A 20,155-nucleotide genomic window follows, 5' to 3' on the forward strand; every position below is an offset into this window, starting at 1 on the left:
AATACAGCAGTATTCCAATAATTTTTTCTTTCAACAAAACAGGTGGTTGGACCACAGAATAGATTGCTGGCTGTTGCTGCTGCTTTCTTTTTTGGACCAGGGATTGAACCACGGGCACTTAACCACTGAGCCACATCCCTAGCTTTTTTAAATTTTGAGACAGGGTCTCACTAAGTTGTTTAGGACCTTGCTAAATTGAGGCTGGCCTTGAATTTGTAATCCTCCTGGATTGCTGGCTTCTTATTTGAGTTGGATCAATGATTTTATCATGTTTCAAGATTTATAACAATCAAAAAACTTAAGTCCTGGATAGTCTACATAAATGTTTTTCAATTTCATATTCTTCTGGTAGATCCTGGTTCAGTTCATATATAATACATTTAAATTTTCTATGCTCAATTTCATAACACCATTTAGCTTTTGATTTCTAGGAATTATTTTCATAGAGATTTTATACATATGTGATCCATGTAACAATTAGCTGGGATAATTTTGTTAGAAATAATTTTCCTGCTTTAGGTCTTACCTGAGGGTGTACATAATATAAGAGCTGCACTTTAAAAGGGGAGTTTGCCTGGTGCAATGGTGCATGCCTGTAATCCCAATGGCTCAGGAGGCTGAGGCAGGAGGATAGCAAGTTCAAAGCCAGACTCAGAAAAAGCAAGGTGCTAAGCAACTCAGTGAGACCTGGCTCTAAATAAAATACAAAATAGGGCTGGGGGTGTAGTTCGGTGGTTGAGTACCCCAGTACACCCCTCACAAAATAAATAGAGTATTTTTTCCTCTTTGATTTAAAAAAAAACCTAAATTTCAAAAATGCCCAATATCATCTTTTTTTTTAACCTTTATTTTTTTTTCATGTGGTGCTGAGGATCAAACCCAGTGCCTCACATGTTCTAGGCAAGCACTATGCCACTGAGCCACAAACCCAGTCCCCCAGTATCATTTTAAGTCAATTTTGATAAACCACATTGTTTTCCTAAGAGGATAATTTACTCTTTAGATTTTTAAATATACTGAAATAAACTTATACCTTATAATGAAATTTTTATCTCCTATTATTTATAAACATGTCCTCTTTCTTAAATAATGATGCCATGATATAATCATTTTTATTTTTTTCCTGGGCCAGATTTGCCAATATCTACTTGATAATAATATATTTTAGCAAAAAAATTAAAAATCATGGGTTAAATTACTACTTTATTTCAAAATCCCTAAACTTCTAGACATATTCATTGGTTTCAAGGAAAATAAACAAAACTTTTAAAGAGTCTCATGCTCTACCAAATGAGCTAGCCAGGCACCTGTAAAATTTTAAAAGATGAATTTCCAATGAGTAGAGGACTATCAACATTCCAAAGTTCTGATATATGGGCATTTTGGAATAGGCCCTCATTTCTATATTAATTTTTAATCATTTTAGGACTTTTACATGAGTTTATAATTTTCAGAGAGGTGACAAAATATCACCATGATGATTAGTAATATAAAATGGATCTTTATAATCAAGTAGTCACTTCTGTAATCAAGTGATAATATCTAGCATCATTAATACAGGTTGAGTATCCTTTATTCTAAGTGGTTGGGACTAGAAGTGTTTCAGATTTAGGATTTTTAAAAAATTTTAGAATACTGGCATATGCATAAGTGAGATATCTTGAGGATGGGATCCAAGTCTAACCACTAAATTCATTTTTCCATATACATAGCCTAAAGATTATTTTGTATAATATAGTCATGAGACACAATATGACAATGGTCCTATAAGACAGTATTGCCTACTGATGTCATAGCTGCCTTAATTTGTGTAACTACACTATGATGTTTGCACAACATCTAAATTGCCTAATGGTGCATATCTTAGAACGTATCCCTGCCTTTAAGTTATACATGGCTTTATTTTATTTTTTCAATATATTTTTTTAGTTGTTGATGGACCTTTGTTTTTTTTAAAGTATTTATTTTTTAGTTGTAGTTGGACACAATACCTTTATTTATTTATTTTTAAGTGGTGCTGAGGATCAAACCCAGGGCCTTGCACATGCTAGGTGAGTGCTCTACCACTGAGCTACAACCCCAGCCCCTATTTATTTGTTTATTTATATGTGGTGCTGAGAATCGAACCCAGTGCCTCACACATGCTAGGCAAGTGATCTACCACTGAGCCACAACCCCAGCCCCATCATGACTTTATTTTAAATGCACATATTTTGACCTGTCACATGAAGTCAGGTATGAAATTTTCTACTGGTATCATTATGTTGGTGCTCAAAAAGTTTCTGATTTTGAAGCATTTCAAATGTTGGGTATTTTTGGGGGGAGAAAAGGAGCACCAGTTTTAAACCCAGAGGCATTCAACCACTGAGCCACATCCCCAGCCCATTTTTTATTTAGAGACAGAGTCTCTTTAAGTTAATTGGGGCCTTGCCAAGTTGTTGAGGCTGGCTTTAAACTTGTTATCCTCTTGCCTCAGCTTCCCAAGGTTCTGTGTGTGCCACTAGGTATGGAAAATTTTGGATATTTAAAAAAAAATTTTTTTTAGTTGGACACAATACCATTTATTTATTTATTTATTTATTTATTTATTTATATGTGGTGTTGAAGATGTTGGACACAATACATTTATTTATTTATTTATATGTGGTGTTGAAGATTGAACCCAGTGCCTTACATGTGCCAGACAAGCACTTTTCCACTGAGCTACAACCCAAGCCCCAAATTTTGCATTTCTGGATTTGAGATGCTGAACCTATACTGGGAAAACTCAACATTATATATTTTTAATTTATACACATCAACTACATGAATCCTTTTGTTTAACTCAGATTTACTGGAACTAATAGAGATAGAAGAACAAGATAAATGGGCTGGGGGCTTAGCTTAGTAGTAGAGTACTTGCCAAGCATGTGTGAGGTCCTGGGTTTGATTCCCAACACCACAAAAACAAAGATAAATGCTTCCCAAGAAAAACAATTTTAAAAATCTACAAAGTATTCTATACCCTTCAAAAATCCAAAGTCATAAAAAATTATAGGGAAGTTGCTCTGAAACAGGAGTTAGCAACTTAAAAAAATATTTTAGAATCCGGATAATAGAATTCTCTGTTGTAACTATCCAACTCTGCTAGAGTAATGCAAAAGTAACCAGACACTATATAAAGAAATATATTTTAGCAGAACTCCAATGAAACTCATGTTTTAAATCCTCTTTTAAAAAATTCTACTATATTTTAACCAGAAAGGATTATTTTAAACTATAACAGAGTATAAGAAATTACATGAAGCTTTTATAAAATTATTATCAGTATATGGACTTTATTCTCATAATAATTCATCCATAGTAATATAAATAGTATAAAATAGTATCTATTACTTACTGAACAGAGACAATGTGAAAAAGCTTTCCAACTTTTCTCATTTCCAATAATGGCACTATAATATATTTATTATTGTTCTTTGCACAGGACTCCCAGAAGGACAAACGTTGTGACCAATGTCATACAGGCTGTAAATAATAGAATGGAAACCACAAGTTTTTCTACCTTTGTTAGATCAACAGGTGCTTCCTGTGATGTGAGCTTTCTTGAGTTAATAACTGATACAGGTGGAAGACTTTTATAAATAAAGCATAAAAAACAAACACATTTCCTACATTCTCTGAATTTTCCTCTAAGGTGACTGACTATACTAACAATTTATGTACAGAGAAACATAAAGATTTTCTTACACTACGTAAAAATAAATTAGAAATTCTCTGAATAGGAACAATGTTTGGATCATTGCTTAAAAATTTGAAATATTATTTATATTCTGAAGGGTTTCACACCATAAACCATTTAATGCCTTAGAAAAACCATATTTAAAAGCATTCCCACATTCTCTTCTTTTCTCTCTCTTTTTTTTTTTTTTGATTGAGCCCAGGGGTGCTTAACCAATGAGCCACATCCCCAGCCCTTTTTACCTTTTATTTAGAGACAGGATCTTACTGAGTTGCTGAGGCTGACCTTGAACTCATGATCCTCCTGCCTCAGCCTCCCAAGCTCCTGGGATTACAGGCCTGTGCCACATTCTTTTCAAATTGTTTGTTATGAATACACTGATACACTACACACTGCCCACTGCATATATGTGCATTTCTATAGAACTTTCATCCATAAAGTTTTTTTCTAGTTATGAATTCTTTGATGTACTTTAAGACTTGACCTAAATCTAAAGGATTTCCCACATTTATTACATTCAAAAGGCTTCTTATCACTGTGAATACTCTGATGTCGAGTAAGTCGTCCACAGACAGTAAAGGCCTTCCCACATTCCTTACATTCATAGGGTTTTTCACCAGTATGAATTCTCTGATGTACAGTAAGTTGATGGCCACTCTTAAAAGCTTTTCCACACTCTTTACATTCATAGGGTTTCTCACCAGTATGAAGTTTATGATGCATTCTAAGGCTTTCAATATGACTAAAGGCCTTACAACAGTCCTTACATTTATATGGTTTCTCACCAGTATGAATTCTCTCATGTCTAACAAGGTCTGAGGTACGACCAAAGGCCTTCCCACATTCTTTACAGACGTAGGGTTTTTCACCAGTATGAATTTTTTGATGTGTCCTAAGGCTACCACCATGAATAAAGGCCTTCCCACATTCTTGACATTTATAGGGTTTCTCACCAGTATGCATTCTCTCATGTTGAATAAGTGCTGAGGCACGAGTGAAGGCCTTCCCACATTCATTACATTCATAGGGTTTCACACCAGTGTGCATTCTCTGATGTGGAATGAGTTGATAGATACGACTAAATGTCATCCCACATTTTTCACATTCATAGGGCTTCTTGCCTGTATGAATTGTCTCGTGTTGAACAAGATTTGAGGCACAACTAAAGGCCTTCCCACATTCTTTACATTTACAGGGTTTCTCACCAGTGTGAATTCTGTGATGTACTCTAAGATCTATACTTCGACTAAAGGTCATCCCACATTCACGACATTCATAGGGTTTTTCACCAGTATGAATTCTGTCATGTTGCACAAGATGAGAAGCTTGACTAAAGGTCTTCCCACATGCCTTACATTCATAGGGCTTCTCACCAGTATGAATTCTCTGATGAATTTTAAGTTTTCCACCTTTACTAAAGGCCTTTCCACATTCATGACACACATAGGATTTCTCACCAGTGTGAATTTTTCCATGTTGAGTCAGGTAGGAAGCACGACCAAAGGCCTTCCCACACTCTTCACATTGATAGGGTTTCTCACCTGTATGTATTCTCTGATGAACTTTAAGGTCTATATTACGACTAAAGGTCATCCCGCATTCCTCACATTTATAGGGTTTTTCACCAGTATGAATTTTCTGATGTTGTAACAGGTTAGATGCACGATTGAAGGCCTTTCCACATTCCTTACACTCATAGGGCTTCTCACCAGTATGAATTCTCTGATGTACTATAAGGTCTGTATGACGAGTGAAGGCCTTCCCACATTTGTCACATTCCTTGGATTTCTCACTATTGTGAATTCTTTGATGTAGAGTAAGAGATGAATATTTTCTATAGAGGTGTACTTTCTCAGAGCTGATTTTTTCATATCTTGACTCCAAATCTAAAAGAAATAAAAATCTTTTGTCTTCCTGGATGCCAAAAAATAAATGTTCTATAGATTCTTAAAGATTTTTAAATGCTACCAATTAGAGGTGAATACTTGAAAGAACTCTAAAATCAGCTCTTTAACTTGCAGTTATTACTGATAATGTCTCCATAACATTCACTTATCACATTTTATTACAGAGATTAAATGTATTCCTTCTATATCATTCCCATATACAATGTAAACATATTAAAAGCAACTACTTATTGATTTTTCACCAATTATATCTCTCCTTAAAAATAATATTATGATTCCTTCCTATGCACAGCCATGTAAACTTTTTGTGGTTTTCCATATCAAATGAAGCACTAAGTTTTTATTATCTTTGCTGAGATTTTCTTATTGTTCATTCTACAAGTGTTTCATCTATTTTATGCCTTCATATTTTTTCTCAGGTATTCTCTCACTTTCCCTTTTAAACAGGGTTGATTGTTCTGGTAATTCCCAGATGAGTCTGTCAATGAATTTTCAGGTAAATACTAGGTTTATACCCTAATGAAAATCTTAAGGAATTCTGAGCTTCTTGGGTACTTCAGAGAGGAAAAAAAACAAAAAACAGAAAGTGATCTAAACAGGAATCTAGAGGAAGAGTGATAGGAAATATATGAAAAGGAATTGAAACATTTACCTTGGAGGATAATAATCTAGAAGGAATAGTTTAGCTGGGCACCATGGCATATGCCTGTAATCTCAGCTATTTGGGAGGCTGAGGCAGGAGAATTGAAAGTTTGAGGGCAGCCTGGGAAACCTTACAAGACACTGACTCAAAATTTAAAACAAAATTTTTAAAGATCTGGGTATACCACTGGGTTCATCCTCAGTTCTGAAAACAAAACAAAAAACAACAAAAATTTAAAACCACTAAACGACAAACAAATTTCAAAGATGTGAGAATAAAGAAAAGATGAATAGAATATAAAAAGGAAAAAGAGACTGGGGCTGCGGTTATGGCTCAGTGATAGAGTGCATGTCTAGCATGTGTGAGGCACTGGGTTTGATCCTCAGCACCACATAAAAATAAACAAAGTAGGGCTGGGGTTGTGTGGCTCAGTGGCAAAGTGCTTGCCTAGCATGTGTGAGGCACTGGGTTCGATTCTCCACCACATATAAATAAATGAATAAAATAAAGGTTCATCAACATCTAAAAATATTTTAAAAAATAAAGTATTGTGTCCATCTACAACAAAAATAATATTAAAAAAACTGAGTTAGGTAAAATATCTGGGGAAATGATGCTGATAACACACTAAACTTGATAAAAGTTTACAACCACAGTAGGCTGGGGTTGTAACTCAGTGGAATAGTATTTGCCTAGTATGTGTGAGGCCCTGGCTTTGATTATCAGCACCACATAAAAATAAATAAAATAAAGATCCATTGACAAATAAAAAAGTATTTTTAAAAAAGCTCAGTGAATGCCAATTACAACAGGCGAAAGGAAAACCTGCCTAGACAAATAAACTATTGGAAAATACAGATAAAAAAGTCTTGAAAGCAGAAAAAAATGTCTTCTTATATTCAGAGGAACAATGATTCTAACATCAGAGTTTGCTCATTAGAAACTGTGGAGGCCACAGCTGAACATGGTGGTGTATACCTATAATCCCAGCTACTCAGAAGGCTGAGGCAAGAGGATCCCAAGTTCAAGGCCAGCCTTGGCATCTTAGTGAGACCCTATCTCTAAAAAAGGCTGGGGTTGTAGCTTAGTGGTAGAGAGCTTGTCTTGCATTGTGAGGCACTGGCTTTGATCCTCAGCACCACATAAAAATAAAAAAATAAAGGTAATTAGGATTACACTGGTTGTGTAATCCTATATCATGTACAACCAGAAGAATGAGAAGTTAAACTCCATTTATGTATGATGTGTCAAAATGCATTCTATTGTCATGTATAACTAATCAGAACAAATTAAAAAATTGAAAAAATAAATTTAAATAAAAGCAAGTTTTAAAAAATAAAGGTATTATGTCCATCTACAACTAAAAATTTTTTAAAAAAGAATCTTTTCTAATGACAATGGAACAAAACTAGAAAAAAACAACAGAAGGGCAAAACAACCAATGCTTCAGACAAGAATTGGTCAAAAAATCACATGGGAAATTAGAAATTATTTTAAGGCAAATGAATATGAAAATAGAACATACCAAAATTTATGGATGCAGGAAAAGCAGTGTTTTCAGTCTTTCACCATGGAGTATGATGTAAACTATGGGCTTTTCATATGTGACATTGTCTTAGCCTATTTTCTGTTGGTATAAAATACTGGAAACTGGGCAATACATGAAGAATAGGAATTTATTTTGGCAAATGGTTCTGGAGGCTGGAAGACCAAAATTGGATAACTATGTGTGGTGAAGGCTTCCTGCTATATAATAACATGGCAGAAAAGTAAAAAAAACAAGTTGGACTGTGTAGAAGAAATAAAACACAAAGGGTAGCCTTACAACAACCTGCTCTCCAGTTATCTAATTCATTCCTCCAGAAAAGCATTAATCCCTCTTAACAGAATTAACTCTAAAAGGTCTCACCTCCCAATACTGCACAATAACAACCATATTTCAATACGAGTTTTGGAGGGGAAAAAAAATGTTCAAACTGTTAGATTTTATTACATTGAGGTAGATTCCTAGTTTGTTGAGTTTTTTAATCAGGAAAGTGTACTAAATTTTGTTAAATTGTTTTCCTGTACCTTAAGAATTAAGACAATTTTTCCCTTTATCCTGTTAATGTGATGTATAACATTGATTTCATACAATCACTATCCTTGCGTTCAAGAATTAAGACCCACTTGGTCATGGAGTATAATCTTATTAAGTGCTGTTGACTTCAGTTCACTAGTATTTTTGCTGAAGACCTTTGTATCAATATTCATAAGTGATATTGGTCTATAGGTTTCTTGTAGTGTCTTTGTCTGGTTTTGGTTACCAAAGTCGCATAGAGGGTTTGTGGCCTAAGTTCTTACACTTTACCTTTTTGAGATGATCAACAGTTCTTTTTTTTAGTGTGTGTGTGTGTGTGTGTGTGTGTATTTTAGTTGTAGTTGGACACAATACCTTTATTTTATTTATTTATTTTTATGTGGTGCTGAGGATCAAACCCTGCGCCTCAAATTTGCTAGGCCTGGATTCTATTGCTAAGCCACAACCCAAGTCCTTATCAACAGTTCTTGATCATCTTACCTTACCTAAATTTATCCTATTAATTTTTTTTGTACCAGGAATTAAAGCCAGGGGTGCTTAACCACTGAGCCACAACCTTAGCCCTTTTTAATATTTTATTTAGAGACAGGGTCTGCTAAGTTACTTTTTTTAGGGCCTTGATAAATTGCTGAAACTGAATTTGAACTTGCAATCCTCTTGCCTCAGCCCTCAGAGCCACTGGGATTACAAGCATGTGCCACCACACCTGGCTGCCTATTCTTGGTTAGTTTCCTTCATAGTATATTTCACTACTTGATACTACTTATCTATTTTTTATAGTGTTATTATATGTCTTCCCTAATATATTAACTCCATTAATTTCTTTGCCAAATACAGGAATGAATACACTTTTAGGCAATAAAGCCACATATATAAATCTAAGTGAATACAGGTTTGGAAATCAGTTGGGTCCAAAATACAAGTGAAAGGGCATTAGGAAAGAATTAATGAATGGGGAGGGAAATATGAGCCTAAAAAATTGTGTGGTTAATTAAGGTGAAGATGGAGCTCATTGTAGCTCATGCAGAGTATTTATCTCTTCTCTACATCAGAAGCCTTTTCTTTACTATGAATGAATATTTCTAACCAACATTTCAAGTGTGAATCTTCCTTGACTACTTGGGCTACTGCTTGTAGATGGCTTTCCATAGCCAGATTTACTCTTATTTATTTACCTTTACGCCATTTTCTTGTTTCTTTCTTTACAATCATCCAGGGCTCTTTTCCTTGCTCCAATAATGTGATAACATCTGGCTTAGAAATGGAATGGCCTGTTTAAAAAGAAAAAAAAAGTGCAATGCAACATGATACAAAAAAAAAATACATTATTGCCAGGCATGGTGGTACATGCCTATAATCCCAGCAACTCAGAAGGGTGAGATAGGAAATTTGAAGCCAGACTAAGGAAGTTAGTGAGTCCATGTCTCAAAATAAAGAAAAAGGGTTAGGGATGTATGTCTGTGATAGAGTGCATCTGGGCTCAATCCCTAGTACCACAACAAAACTAAACAAACCCAAAATTGTACTAAAGTAAATTAAAGGTCAAAAAAATATTGAAGCCAGGCATTGTAGTACACATCTGTAATCCCAGTGACTTAGGAGGATTCTAAGTTCAAAGCCAGTCTCAGTAACTTATTAAGAATTAGGGGTGTGGCTCAGTGGTAAAGTACCCCTGGATTTAATCTTCAGAACCCACCCCCAAAAAAGATATTGAATGAGATTTTTAAGAAGAGAAAGTAAGGAAATTAAAGAATAAAACATTAAACTGGGTACAGTGATACATGCCTGTAAGCCCAGATACTTGGGAGGCTAAGGTAGAAAGATTACAAGGTTTAGGGCTGGGGATGTGGCTCAAGTGGTAGCGCGCTTGCCTGGCATGCGTGTGGCCCTGGTTCGATCCTCAGCACCACATACAAACAATGATGTTTTGCCCGCCGAAAACTAACTAAATAAATAAATATTAAAATTCTCTTTCTCTCTCTCTTAAAAATAAACAAATAAATGTGGTCTTTGCCCCTCATGACAACTTTTAAAAAAGAAAAAAGAAAAGAAAGATTACAAGGTTTGAGGCCAGCCTCAGTAACTTAGTGAGACTGTCTCAAAATTAAAACAAAAAGGGCTGGGATGTAGTTCAGTGTAACATACCCTTGAGTCCAATCCCCAATACTGGGAAACAAACAAACAAAAACCATAATATACACATTTGTATCCTCTTTTTCTTTTTTTTTGGGGGGGGGGTATCGGGGTACCAGGGATTGAACCCAGGGGTGCTTAACCACCAAACCACATCCCCAGCTCTTTTTTATATTTTATTAGAGACAGGGTCTCACTGAGTTGCTTAGGGCCTCACTAAGTTATTGAGTCTGGATTTGAACTTCTGATCCTCCTGCCTCAGCCTCCTAAATTGCTGTGATTACAGGCATATGCCACTGTACCTGGCTGTATCCTCTTTTTCTTGATAGCATATATAATATCATGGTTGAAAATACTGTGGGGCTGGGGTTGTGGCTCAGTGGTAGAGCACTTGCCTAGCACATGTGAGGCCCTGGGTTCTATCCTCAGCACCACATAAAAAATAAATAAATAAAATAAAAGTATTGTGTCCAACTACAATGAAAAAATAAATATTAAAGAAAATACAGACTCTACTGGGTGCTGTAACACATGCCAGTAATCCCAGTGACTTGGGAGTCTAAGACAGGCTAAGATTGCAAGTTTGAGAACAGTCACAACAATTTAGTGTGAGGCCCCAAGTAACTTACTGAGAACTGGTCTCAAAATAAAATATGAAAAGAGTTGAGGATGTAGCTCAGTGGTAAAGTGCCCCTATGTTCAATCCCCAGCACTAAAAATAAATAAATACAGAAAGAAAGAAAGAAAATATAAATTCTGAAGCCTATTAACAATTTCTGTCTTTCCACCTTCTAGCTGTGTGTGAACTTGGGGTAATCACTTATGCAAAATGTGTTGCAGTATTTTCATTTGGAAATGGGAATAATAATAAGGTTGAATTTAATAAGGGAAATGTATACATAGGTATCTGTATTATAAAGTGCTTAGAGCACTGCCTCTGTAAACATACTTACAGATTACAATTTTTAACTACAAATCAGATAAAATTTGCCTAAATAAATGAAATGTGTTTGCTTCATTTTTAAATGAATTCTACTTATTTAATTCAACAAATTGTAGAGGTTCTTTTAGTAATTAGAGCAATTTAGGACCCTCTGTCAAGCTATTCTCCCTGTGAATGAATCAGACAGATATTCTGAACATAAATAGGGAACCTGGATCCTTTAATAATTGTTATATAACATGTCACAAAATCCTAATGTGGCTCCTTCTCATAAACGAAGAGTCGACTCTTAAGTAGAACCAGACAAGGTGTTCTACTTAAGAAAGACACGGAATGAGTCAAATGTATGATATGTCAAGATCATTGTATTGTCATGGGCAACTAATATAAAAAGAAAGAAAGAAAGACAGGGAAGATGAATATGTTTATAATAGAATTTCTTCTTCTAACCCAACAAAGTTCAAGTTGCTTCTTTGGGGAAAAGGGAAAAGAAATGTAACCAGTTTCTTTAAAAACTTGCCTTGAAAATCAGAATTAAAAAAACACATAGAGAGCAGATTCTAAGTTATCCTAAATTATTCAAGGCCAAAAACATACCCAGTGAGACTAAGTTACCATAGTTCTCCATCATCACATCCCGGTACAAGGTCTTCTGGAAAGGGTTCAGACATTCCCATTCCTGCTGAGAGAAGTCCATGGCCACATCCCTGAATGTCACTGACCCCTGAAATGGCAAACCTGTGTATTATTGCAGAGATTAAAGGAACATTGTGAAGATGGTACAGAAGAGATAAAGATTGCATTGCATGAAGAAAGCAATAATACAAGCCTTTGGGCTACACATCTATAATATGGAGGGGACTGAAGCAGAATGTATACACGGTTTTGAAGAAAATTGCCAAGGAACCATCAACAACCACTTAAGTGAGCTTTGAAACATCCATCCAAAGTTGAGTCTTAATCTTACTACATTCTTCAATAACACTTTCATCATCTTTTTAAGAGATCCAGAGGGGCTAGGGTTGTGGCCCAGTGGTGAAACACTTGCCTAGCATGTGTGGGTCACTGGATTCAATCCTTGGCACAGCATAAAAATAAATAGGCGGGGCACAGTGGCACACACCTGTAATCCAATGAATCGTAGAGGCTGAGGCAGGAGGATGGGGAGTTCAAAGCCAGCCTCAGCAAAGGCAAAGCACTAAGCAACTCAATGAGACCTTGTCTCTAAATAAAATACAAAATAGGGGCTGGGGATGTGGCTCAAGCGGTAGCGCGCTCGCCTGGCATGCGTGCGGCCCGGGTTCGATCCTCAGCACCACATACAAACAAAGATGTGTATGCCGAAAAACTAAAAAAAAAAAATAATAAATATTAAAAAATAAAATACAAAATAGGACTGGGGATGTGGCTCATCTAGTGCCCTTGAGTTCAATCCCCAGGACCAATAAATAAATAAATAAAAGTAAAGGTATTGTGCTCACCTACAACTTAAAAAAAAAAAAAAAGAGCGGGTGATGAGTGGGGTGGATCCAGAGCCAGAAAGGTAAAGTTAGCCATGTCTAACTGACCCACAGAAACTGAAATAAATGTTTGCTACTTTAAACTATATTAGGTTTCAAGATAATTTATTATTTAGTAATAGATAAAAAATATATTAGGGGATAGGTTGTGGCTAAGTGGTAGAGTGCTTACCTAGCACTTGTGAGGCACTGGGTTTCCCAGCACCACATATAAATAATTTTTTTAAAAAGGTGTTGTGTCCATCTAAATACCTAAAAAATTAAATATGTGTGTGTGTGTGTGTGTGTGTTTTGTGTGTAAAAATGCTGAGGAAGGAAAATGAATATACATAACACCCAAGTTAGTATGTCCCATTTAATATCAGAATACCAGAATACTCTTTTTTCCTTTGGTACTGGGATTGAACCCACAAAGCCATCTGGTCATTCAATGCCAAATTTCTATCTTCACTATTTGGCAATCTCAAGTCTGTGAAAATTTCAGGTTTTTCATGTATGTCAATACTTTCATTTGTCTACCTCACCAAACTAGACTTTGACATGGAAGGTATAAATCTTTACTTCAAAGGACTTAAGTCCATCACTGCCCTTCATAAGTAAATGGGCACTTAAGATATGTTGAAAAATTGGTCAGTAATTATATGATCACTTGTAAGTTTATTATTTAATTTTATTTATTTATTTTTTGGTACTGAGGATTGAACCCAAAGCTGCTTAACCTCTGAGTCACATCCCCAGCTCCTTTTCTTTATTTATTTTTAATTTTGAGACAGGGTCTCACTAAGTTGTGGAGGGGCTTACTAAGCTGAAGTTTAATTTTTTATTTTGAATTTTTATTTTTTCCTGCAGTATTGGGGATTGAATCCAGGGCCTCCACATGGTGAGCAAGCACTCTACTACTAAGTCACATATCCTAACTAGTAAGTTTAAGATTAGCAAGTAAGTTCAGGGAGGATGCTGGGTAATTCGTCATGACAGTTCTGTGAAAGAACAAGAACTAGAAGCAGATTATTTGAAGAAAATTTTTCCTGATTGGAAACTTTTGGGAAAACTACCTACACATATAAATCAACAAGGAGAGAAACATCAACTTACATGGGCCATGGTTTAGTCTGCAAGAGTAGATCAGTCCTCAGGTTTACTCTATCAGAAAGCACAGCCAGAGCTGGGAGAAGAGGAAGATCTTGAGTCCACTTTTGCATTAGTATTCCTAACAAAACGTAAGTTTCTTAATATTGTTGTTATGTACTTCCATTCCAAGTTCCAAACTATTTCCTATCACATACAACTTGGGCAGATTAGAGTTCTAAATCACAAGGGTATCATAGAACAGAGACATTTCTGCACTGAACTTAGCATATGTTAGCATAAGTTTTCTGGTCACTGAATGAGTCTGGTGAGGCAGATGTATAGATCTGAAGTTAAACAACAGAGTATTGATCTGAGCAGATCATCTTCCTTCTATTCCTATCTTCCAAGACTGAAAACAGCCCTAATCATCCAAATCACAACCTCTTTTGTGGCTTTGCAATTGAAGTTGGTTAAGATATTGGAAATAAAAAGGCAGTGCTCTGTATTTTAAGTCTGGCAAAGCTTACTAGAATACAAAGTGGACATAAAATGTGAAGTTGGGGGAAAAATTTTAAGGATGTGGAAAACATTCCAGATATACTGCCAGAGAAAAATCATACTGACCAACATAATAACTATTGATGTGAAATATATGAAAATATCAATCAATAGAGAAAAAATAACAGACCTCTGAAATCAGTAGACAGAAGTCTGGAAGGTTATATAGCCATTTATAAACAATGTTTTTGTTTTAAAGTTTTTCATAATAATTGTAAAAATGACTAGAGGTCAACTTGAAATATGTAGTGTATTCTTAAAAACTTAAGATGTTCTCCCAAAATGAAGAGACTTTAAGAAAATTCTTTGTAAATTTAAGTTGTTTGACTTGAATGGCTTTTCTTAGTTTCCTTTTGGATATCAATATCCAAACTCACTTTATCATTTCTTCTCAAGTATGCTAAAGAGTTCTACTTAGAAAAAATGGAGAGCAAACTTCATTCAGCATCATCAATCTGTAGGACATGATCTGGTAAAATGAAGAATCTTAAAAAAAGAATCTTATGCTCCCATACAAGATGGGGATTTAAGAGAATATAAATTTTAGAGTCTTCAGAAAATATTATATGTACTTGCAAGACAGTTTGACAGCAGATATCGGTGACATTTTTTCCGAAAGTTATTTTTAAAACATTATTAATTCTGAAAGAATGTCAATATGTTAATTGAGTTTAAAATAACATTTCTAATACCTAAAGTTGTAAAGTTAGACTTTTCAAGCAAGGAGATCCTTGGCTGCTTCTTTCAACATACACAAAGGTATATGAGTGATTCAGATTTCTTTTGCAAATTAAGAGAACTCTTTGCCTCCTTTATTTGATCAGGTCTTTTATGTCAAAACAGAACCACAAAGAAATATAAACATAAAAAGGTTAAAAGACTAGTCTTACTTTCTTCTTCATTAATTCCTTAAGGAATGATTTTTTTTGGCAAAGCTATATTATTTCCGTCATCTAAATTCAACATAAAGATATTCCAAAGTATTAAAATTTATAGACATCATTATCAGAGGGCTGGGATTGTGGCTTAGCGGTAGAGCACTCGCCTAGCATGGGCAGGACCCGGGTTTGATTCTCAGCACCACATAAAAATAAAAGTGTCCATCTACACCTAAAAAATAAATATTAAAAAAATACTTTAAAAGATATCATTATTGGAAAAGGCTAAATTTTTGACATTAAAAAAAATCTCTGTAAATACTAGGTCTGTCATAAAAAATCAATGTGATTGAACCAAACAACACTTTTTTTTTTTTTTTTTTTTGGCCTGGGGGTTGAACTCAGAGGCCTGAGACATATCCCCAGTACTTTTTTGTATTTTATTTAGAAACAGGGTCTCACTGAGTTGCTTAGCACCTTGCTAAGTTGCTGAGGCTGGCTTTGAACCTGGTGATCCTCCTGCCTTAGGTTCTGGAGCCACTGGGATTACAGGCATGAGCCACCACACCTGGCACTTAACTATTTTTGAATATCCTTTAGCTCCATAGCACTGATATAATTAGACACATTTCATTACAAAGATTCTTCAATTAGTAGAGAGAGAGAATGGCCTTTGTAAGCTAAAGAAATGTGTATGACAAATAAGCAGAAAAGTTTTGGGTATAGAAAAGATACTCAATGAAATGTGGCTACACCCCCATCTATTCTTCTCTAAAGAGTTAATTAAAATAACATTTTGTACAATACTTCTAAAAGATTTTTTCCAAAATTCTATTTTTAAAATTAAGCTGCATATATAATTTAAAATTTTATTGAGTCTCTTTTCCCCCCTAGTACTGAGGATTGAATCCAGGGCTTTGCTTATGCTAAGCAAGAGCTTTACTGATGAGCTACTTTTTATTTTGAGACAGGGTCTCATGTCCAAACTGGCCTCCAACTTAACAATTCTCTTGCCTCAGCCTGAGTATATGGGATTATAGGCATGTGTCCCCATGTCCAGCTACCTTGAGTACCCTCATGCATGTATGAAGACTGTTTAACATTAACTTATTGTGCTTTCTTACTTAAAATGATTAATTTTTATAAAGAGAACATTTTATTATCTGCAAAATATTCTATCCAATGGAGTCTATGTGCTTTTCTTAACTATTCTCACAATCTCAATGACAAAATCTGTGCAAAACCAAGATGTAACAATCTTCGATTTTATATCAAAAACCAGTCTTGAATCTTCTGGGTTATGTACACTCTTGAAAAATACAAATTTACAGCAATTATCTATACAAATTCAAGGGCTGTGGTTCCCTATATACTTATAGAGACAAAAGACAACTGGTTAAGAACGTCTGTTCTGCAAATTTGGAGCCAAACTATTACAATACAAGGGCACAAGATAATTAACTTCGTATTTCGTTACTTCTGACTATAGAAACCTAAAAGAGAGCTAGAAGCAGTGGGGGTTTGCCAGTAATCCCAGTGACTCGAGAGGCTGAGACAGAGGATCCCAAATTCAAAGCCAGCCTCAGTAATTCAGCAAGGCTCCATCTCAAAATAAAAAAATAAATAAAAATAAAAAGAGCTGGGGATGTGGTTCAAGTGGTAGCACGCTCGCCTAGCATTCGTGAGGCACTGGGTTCCATTCTCAGCCCCACATAAATGTGAAGTAAAGATACTGTATGCACCTAAAACTAAAAAATAAATATTAAAAAAAAAAGAGTTGGGGATGTGGCTCAGTGGTTAAGTGCTCCTGCATTCAATCGCCAGTACCAACCACAAGAGAGAGAGAGAGAGAGAGAGAGAGAGAGAGAGAGAGAGAGAGAAAGAAAATGAAGCCTAAAGAGGAGTGATCCAGAATAACCACAAGGCTCAGTATTTATTACGTTACTTCTTCCTTAGTTACGCCTGTATTGACCTCATACAAAGACCTGGGTGAAGTTAGAAAAGGGTTAACCTATACCAGAGTTCACAGTAGTTCCTTGAATGAGAGCTCAGGGAAAGTCGCAGTTGTCAAGCAGAAGACTGCAGAGTTCTCCCGGTAGGAATCCCATTTCTAATTCTATTCCGATCTAGTTCTAGGAGCCTGATTGGGGCAATTCCTGACTTACAATTCCCAACCTAACCGCAGGTCTGTAGCTTCTTCTGGAAGCTGTTATGTAGAATTCAATATCTGATATCCCACTTGGGACCATTTCTCTGTGGCAGTCAGTCAAATGTGGCTGTTAGAGGATGCAGGAAGCGACAGGGAACCTGCAGCCTCAGGTCACAGGGTAGCTCATCAATCTCAGCAATGCACGCTCAGGTAATGGGCACGCACCCTGTGTCCCCGCCACACAAGGACAACCACGCACTGCCAGTCTCAACCACACCCACCGACACCGAGGCACGCGCGGCCCTGTCAAGAGCAGCACCGTCTCACCTTCCGGGCCACATACCCGCCGCTCCTCGCAGCTGCAGCACCCACCGCCTCGTGGGCAGGCAGACCCGCCCTGCGCGGTCTGGGCCTCCGAGCCTTGAGTGCCTCCCGCCACTAGGCTCTCGCGGGTCACGCAGGGCCTGGGGCGGCTGCGTCAGCAGAGTCTTTTTTGCAGACACCCACTCCGACTTATTTCTCAGGTGGGACGAACTCACAGCGCGCGAGGAAAGGTATCAGGAACGGAGCCAGAGGTCGCAGTTATATCCGTATCTCGTGGGAAATGTCCACACTAGGCTGTCTCGGCCTGCAGCCGCCTGTGGGAAATGGAGTCCACGGCCGAGAAAAACTGAGGACCGCGCGCCCCGCCCACCGCCAGTCCCGGCGCCTTCTGGGAGTGGCCTGCTGCATCTAGAGTGCGCACGCGCAGGTGCCCAAGTGCTGGAGGCACTGCCCTGAGAGGCGGGGACCGTCTAAGTGGTTTTCGTGGTCCGGAGGAGGCAAGTGTGGGTGGATCTGGATTGGGGTAGTCTCAGAAGGGAATTCTGCAGTTCTGTTACCAGGGCTCAACCTGATGTGTGAGGATCCACCTTGTAGTCAGTGCTGTGAACCCGAAGGTGATCTCCTGGCTTGACAGGTGCCAGTTAGTGAAGGTGGGATGCTGGAACCCTATGGCCCTGGGGTAGTACAAGCTTTTTTTTTTTTTTTTAATTTATTCTAATTTGTTATACACGATGGACAAGCTTGTTTGAATATATATGGAACAGTAACTTTTAATATCCCCGGAAAGATCTAGCTTGCCATATAAAGTGTTAGGTTGAGTTTTGAGCATAAAAGTAAAATTCCATTACATTCTTAAATAATTAACGTTTTTCATCCCTGGCAACATTAGATGATTTAATAAATTTGGTTAAAAATCATCTGAAGAAAAAACCTACATAATTTTAATATTTTGGTTTTGGAATAGGTTTTCTAAATATAAACAAGTTTTTTTTTTTAATTTAGAAACTTGAGGCGGTAATTTTTTATAAATCTTGATAGTAATCTATAAATATCCAAATTATGCCAATGTAAAAATAAAACCTTCAGATAAATGAATTGGGGAAATAGTTATAACAGTAGCATAAAATGTATGGTTAGGTAATAATCTTAATTTACTTTCACTCTGGTTTAATAATAGTGAATACCCCAAGAGGAAAAGGAGCAAAGTTTAAAAATTCACTATCAACAATATACATAGTAGGGGCTGTTGTTGTGGCTCAGTGGTAGAGCACTTGCCTAGCACTGGTGAGGCAATGGGTCAACCCTCAGCACCACATAAAAATAAATAAAGGTATTATATCCATATCCATCTAAAATATTTTTTAAAAACCAGTACACATAGTAAAAAAAATCAGTTCTTAGATCATTGCTCCAGAATCTCCTGAGTGAATCTCAGAAGTATAACAGAAGAATACATACATAGATCAGATAGATTAATGGATTAACTTAAGTCCAAGAATGAACTTTCATATATATATATAGTCAACTAATGTTAAACAAGGCAATTCAAGGAGGGAGGGAAAAAAAAAACAAACATCGCTTTCAACAGACTAGAACAACTAGATAGCCATATGGAAAAGAATGAATTTGGATCCCTACCTCTCACCGTGTACAAAATCAACCCAAAATGGATCGAAGAGTTAAAACAATAAAAATTTTGGAAACAATATAGGCATAATTCTTCTGATTCTGTAGTTAGCAATTATGTCTTAAATATGATGCAAAAGGGCTGATGTTGTAGCTTGATGGTAAAAGCACTTGCCTAGCATGCATGAGGCACTGGGTTTGATCGTACGCACCACATACAAATAAATAAAATGAAGGTACAATGTACATCTACAACTAAAAAATTAAAAACCTGCTTTTAAACAAGAAAGAAATAGTTTATTTTTAAAAATGACACAACAATCAGAAGCAACAAGAGCAAAAGAAGAAATTGAACATAATTAAATTTTAAAACTTTAGATTTCAAGGGCCCTCACTTCAAGAAAGTAAGAAGATAACACAAAAGAAAATTTTGTAAATTGTATATAGGATAAGGAATTTGTATCTAGACTAAATAAAGAATTCTTTCAATTCATCAAGAAAAAGATAACCTAAACCAGGTTCTGTAATTTATGGGAGATGATAATATCAAGATTTTTCAGGGAATAGACAAAATAATAAAGTTTTTCTTTGTACTGGGGATT

The 20,155-nt window shown here is 36.2% G+C and overlaps 1 protein-coding gene across 2 annotated transcripts in view; it reads right to left on the reverse strand.

Annotated features, from left to right (window-relative positions):
* Positions 1 to 3,297: 3,297 nt before the first annotated feature.
* Positions 3,298 to 20,155, reverse strand: part of LOC124089946 (zinc finger protein 573) — a 72,328-nt gene continuing 55,470 nt past the window's right edge. The window contains exons 1-4 of one of the 2 annotated variants that reach the window (XM_046440244.2): positions 14,043 to 14,766; positions 12,025 to 12,151; positions 9,527 to 9,622; positions 3,298 to 5,607 (exon numbers count right to left, since the gene is read on the reverse strand). In XM_046440244.2, coding sequence (XP_046296200.1) covers positions 4,169 to 5,607; positions 9,527 to 9,622; positions 12,025 to 12,151; positions 14,043 to 14,051 — 1,671 coding nt within the window. In that variant the 5' untranslated portion in view covers positions 14,052 to 14,766 and the 3' untranslated portion in view covers positions 3,298 to 4,168. Of the gene's footprint in view, positions 5,608 to 9,526; positions 9,623 to 12,024; positions 12,152 to 14,042; positions 14,767 to 20,155 lie in introns of those variants that run through there. The other variant, XM_046440245.2, reaches the window with a different exon arrangement.

The sequence above is a fragment of the Marmota monax genome, unplaced genomic scaffold (genome assembly GCF_021218885.2).
Source record: "Marmota monax isolate L192 unplaced genomic scaffold, Marmota_monax_Labrador192_F-V1.1 WCK01_AAM20220418_F8-fsc00228, whole genome shotgun sequence".
Lineage (NCBI taxonomy): Eukaryota > Metazoa > Chordata > Mammalia > Rodentia > Sciuridae > Marmota > Marmota monax.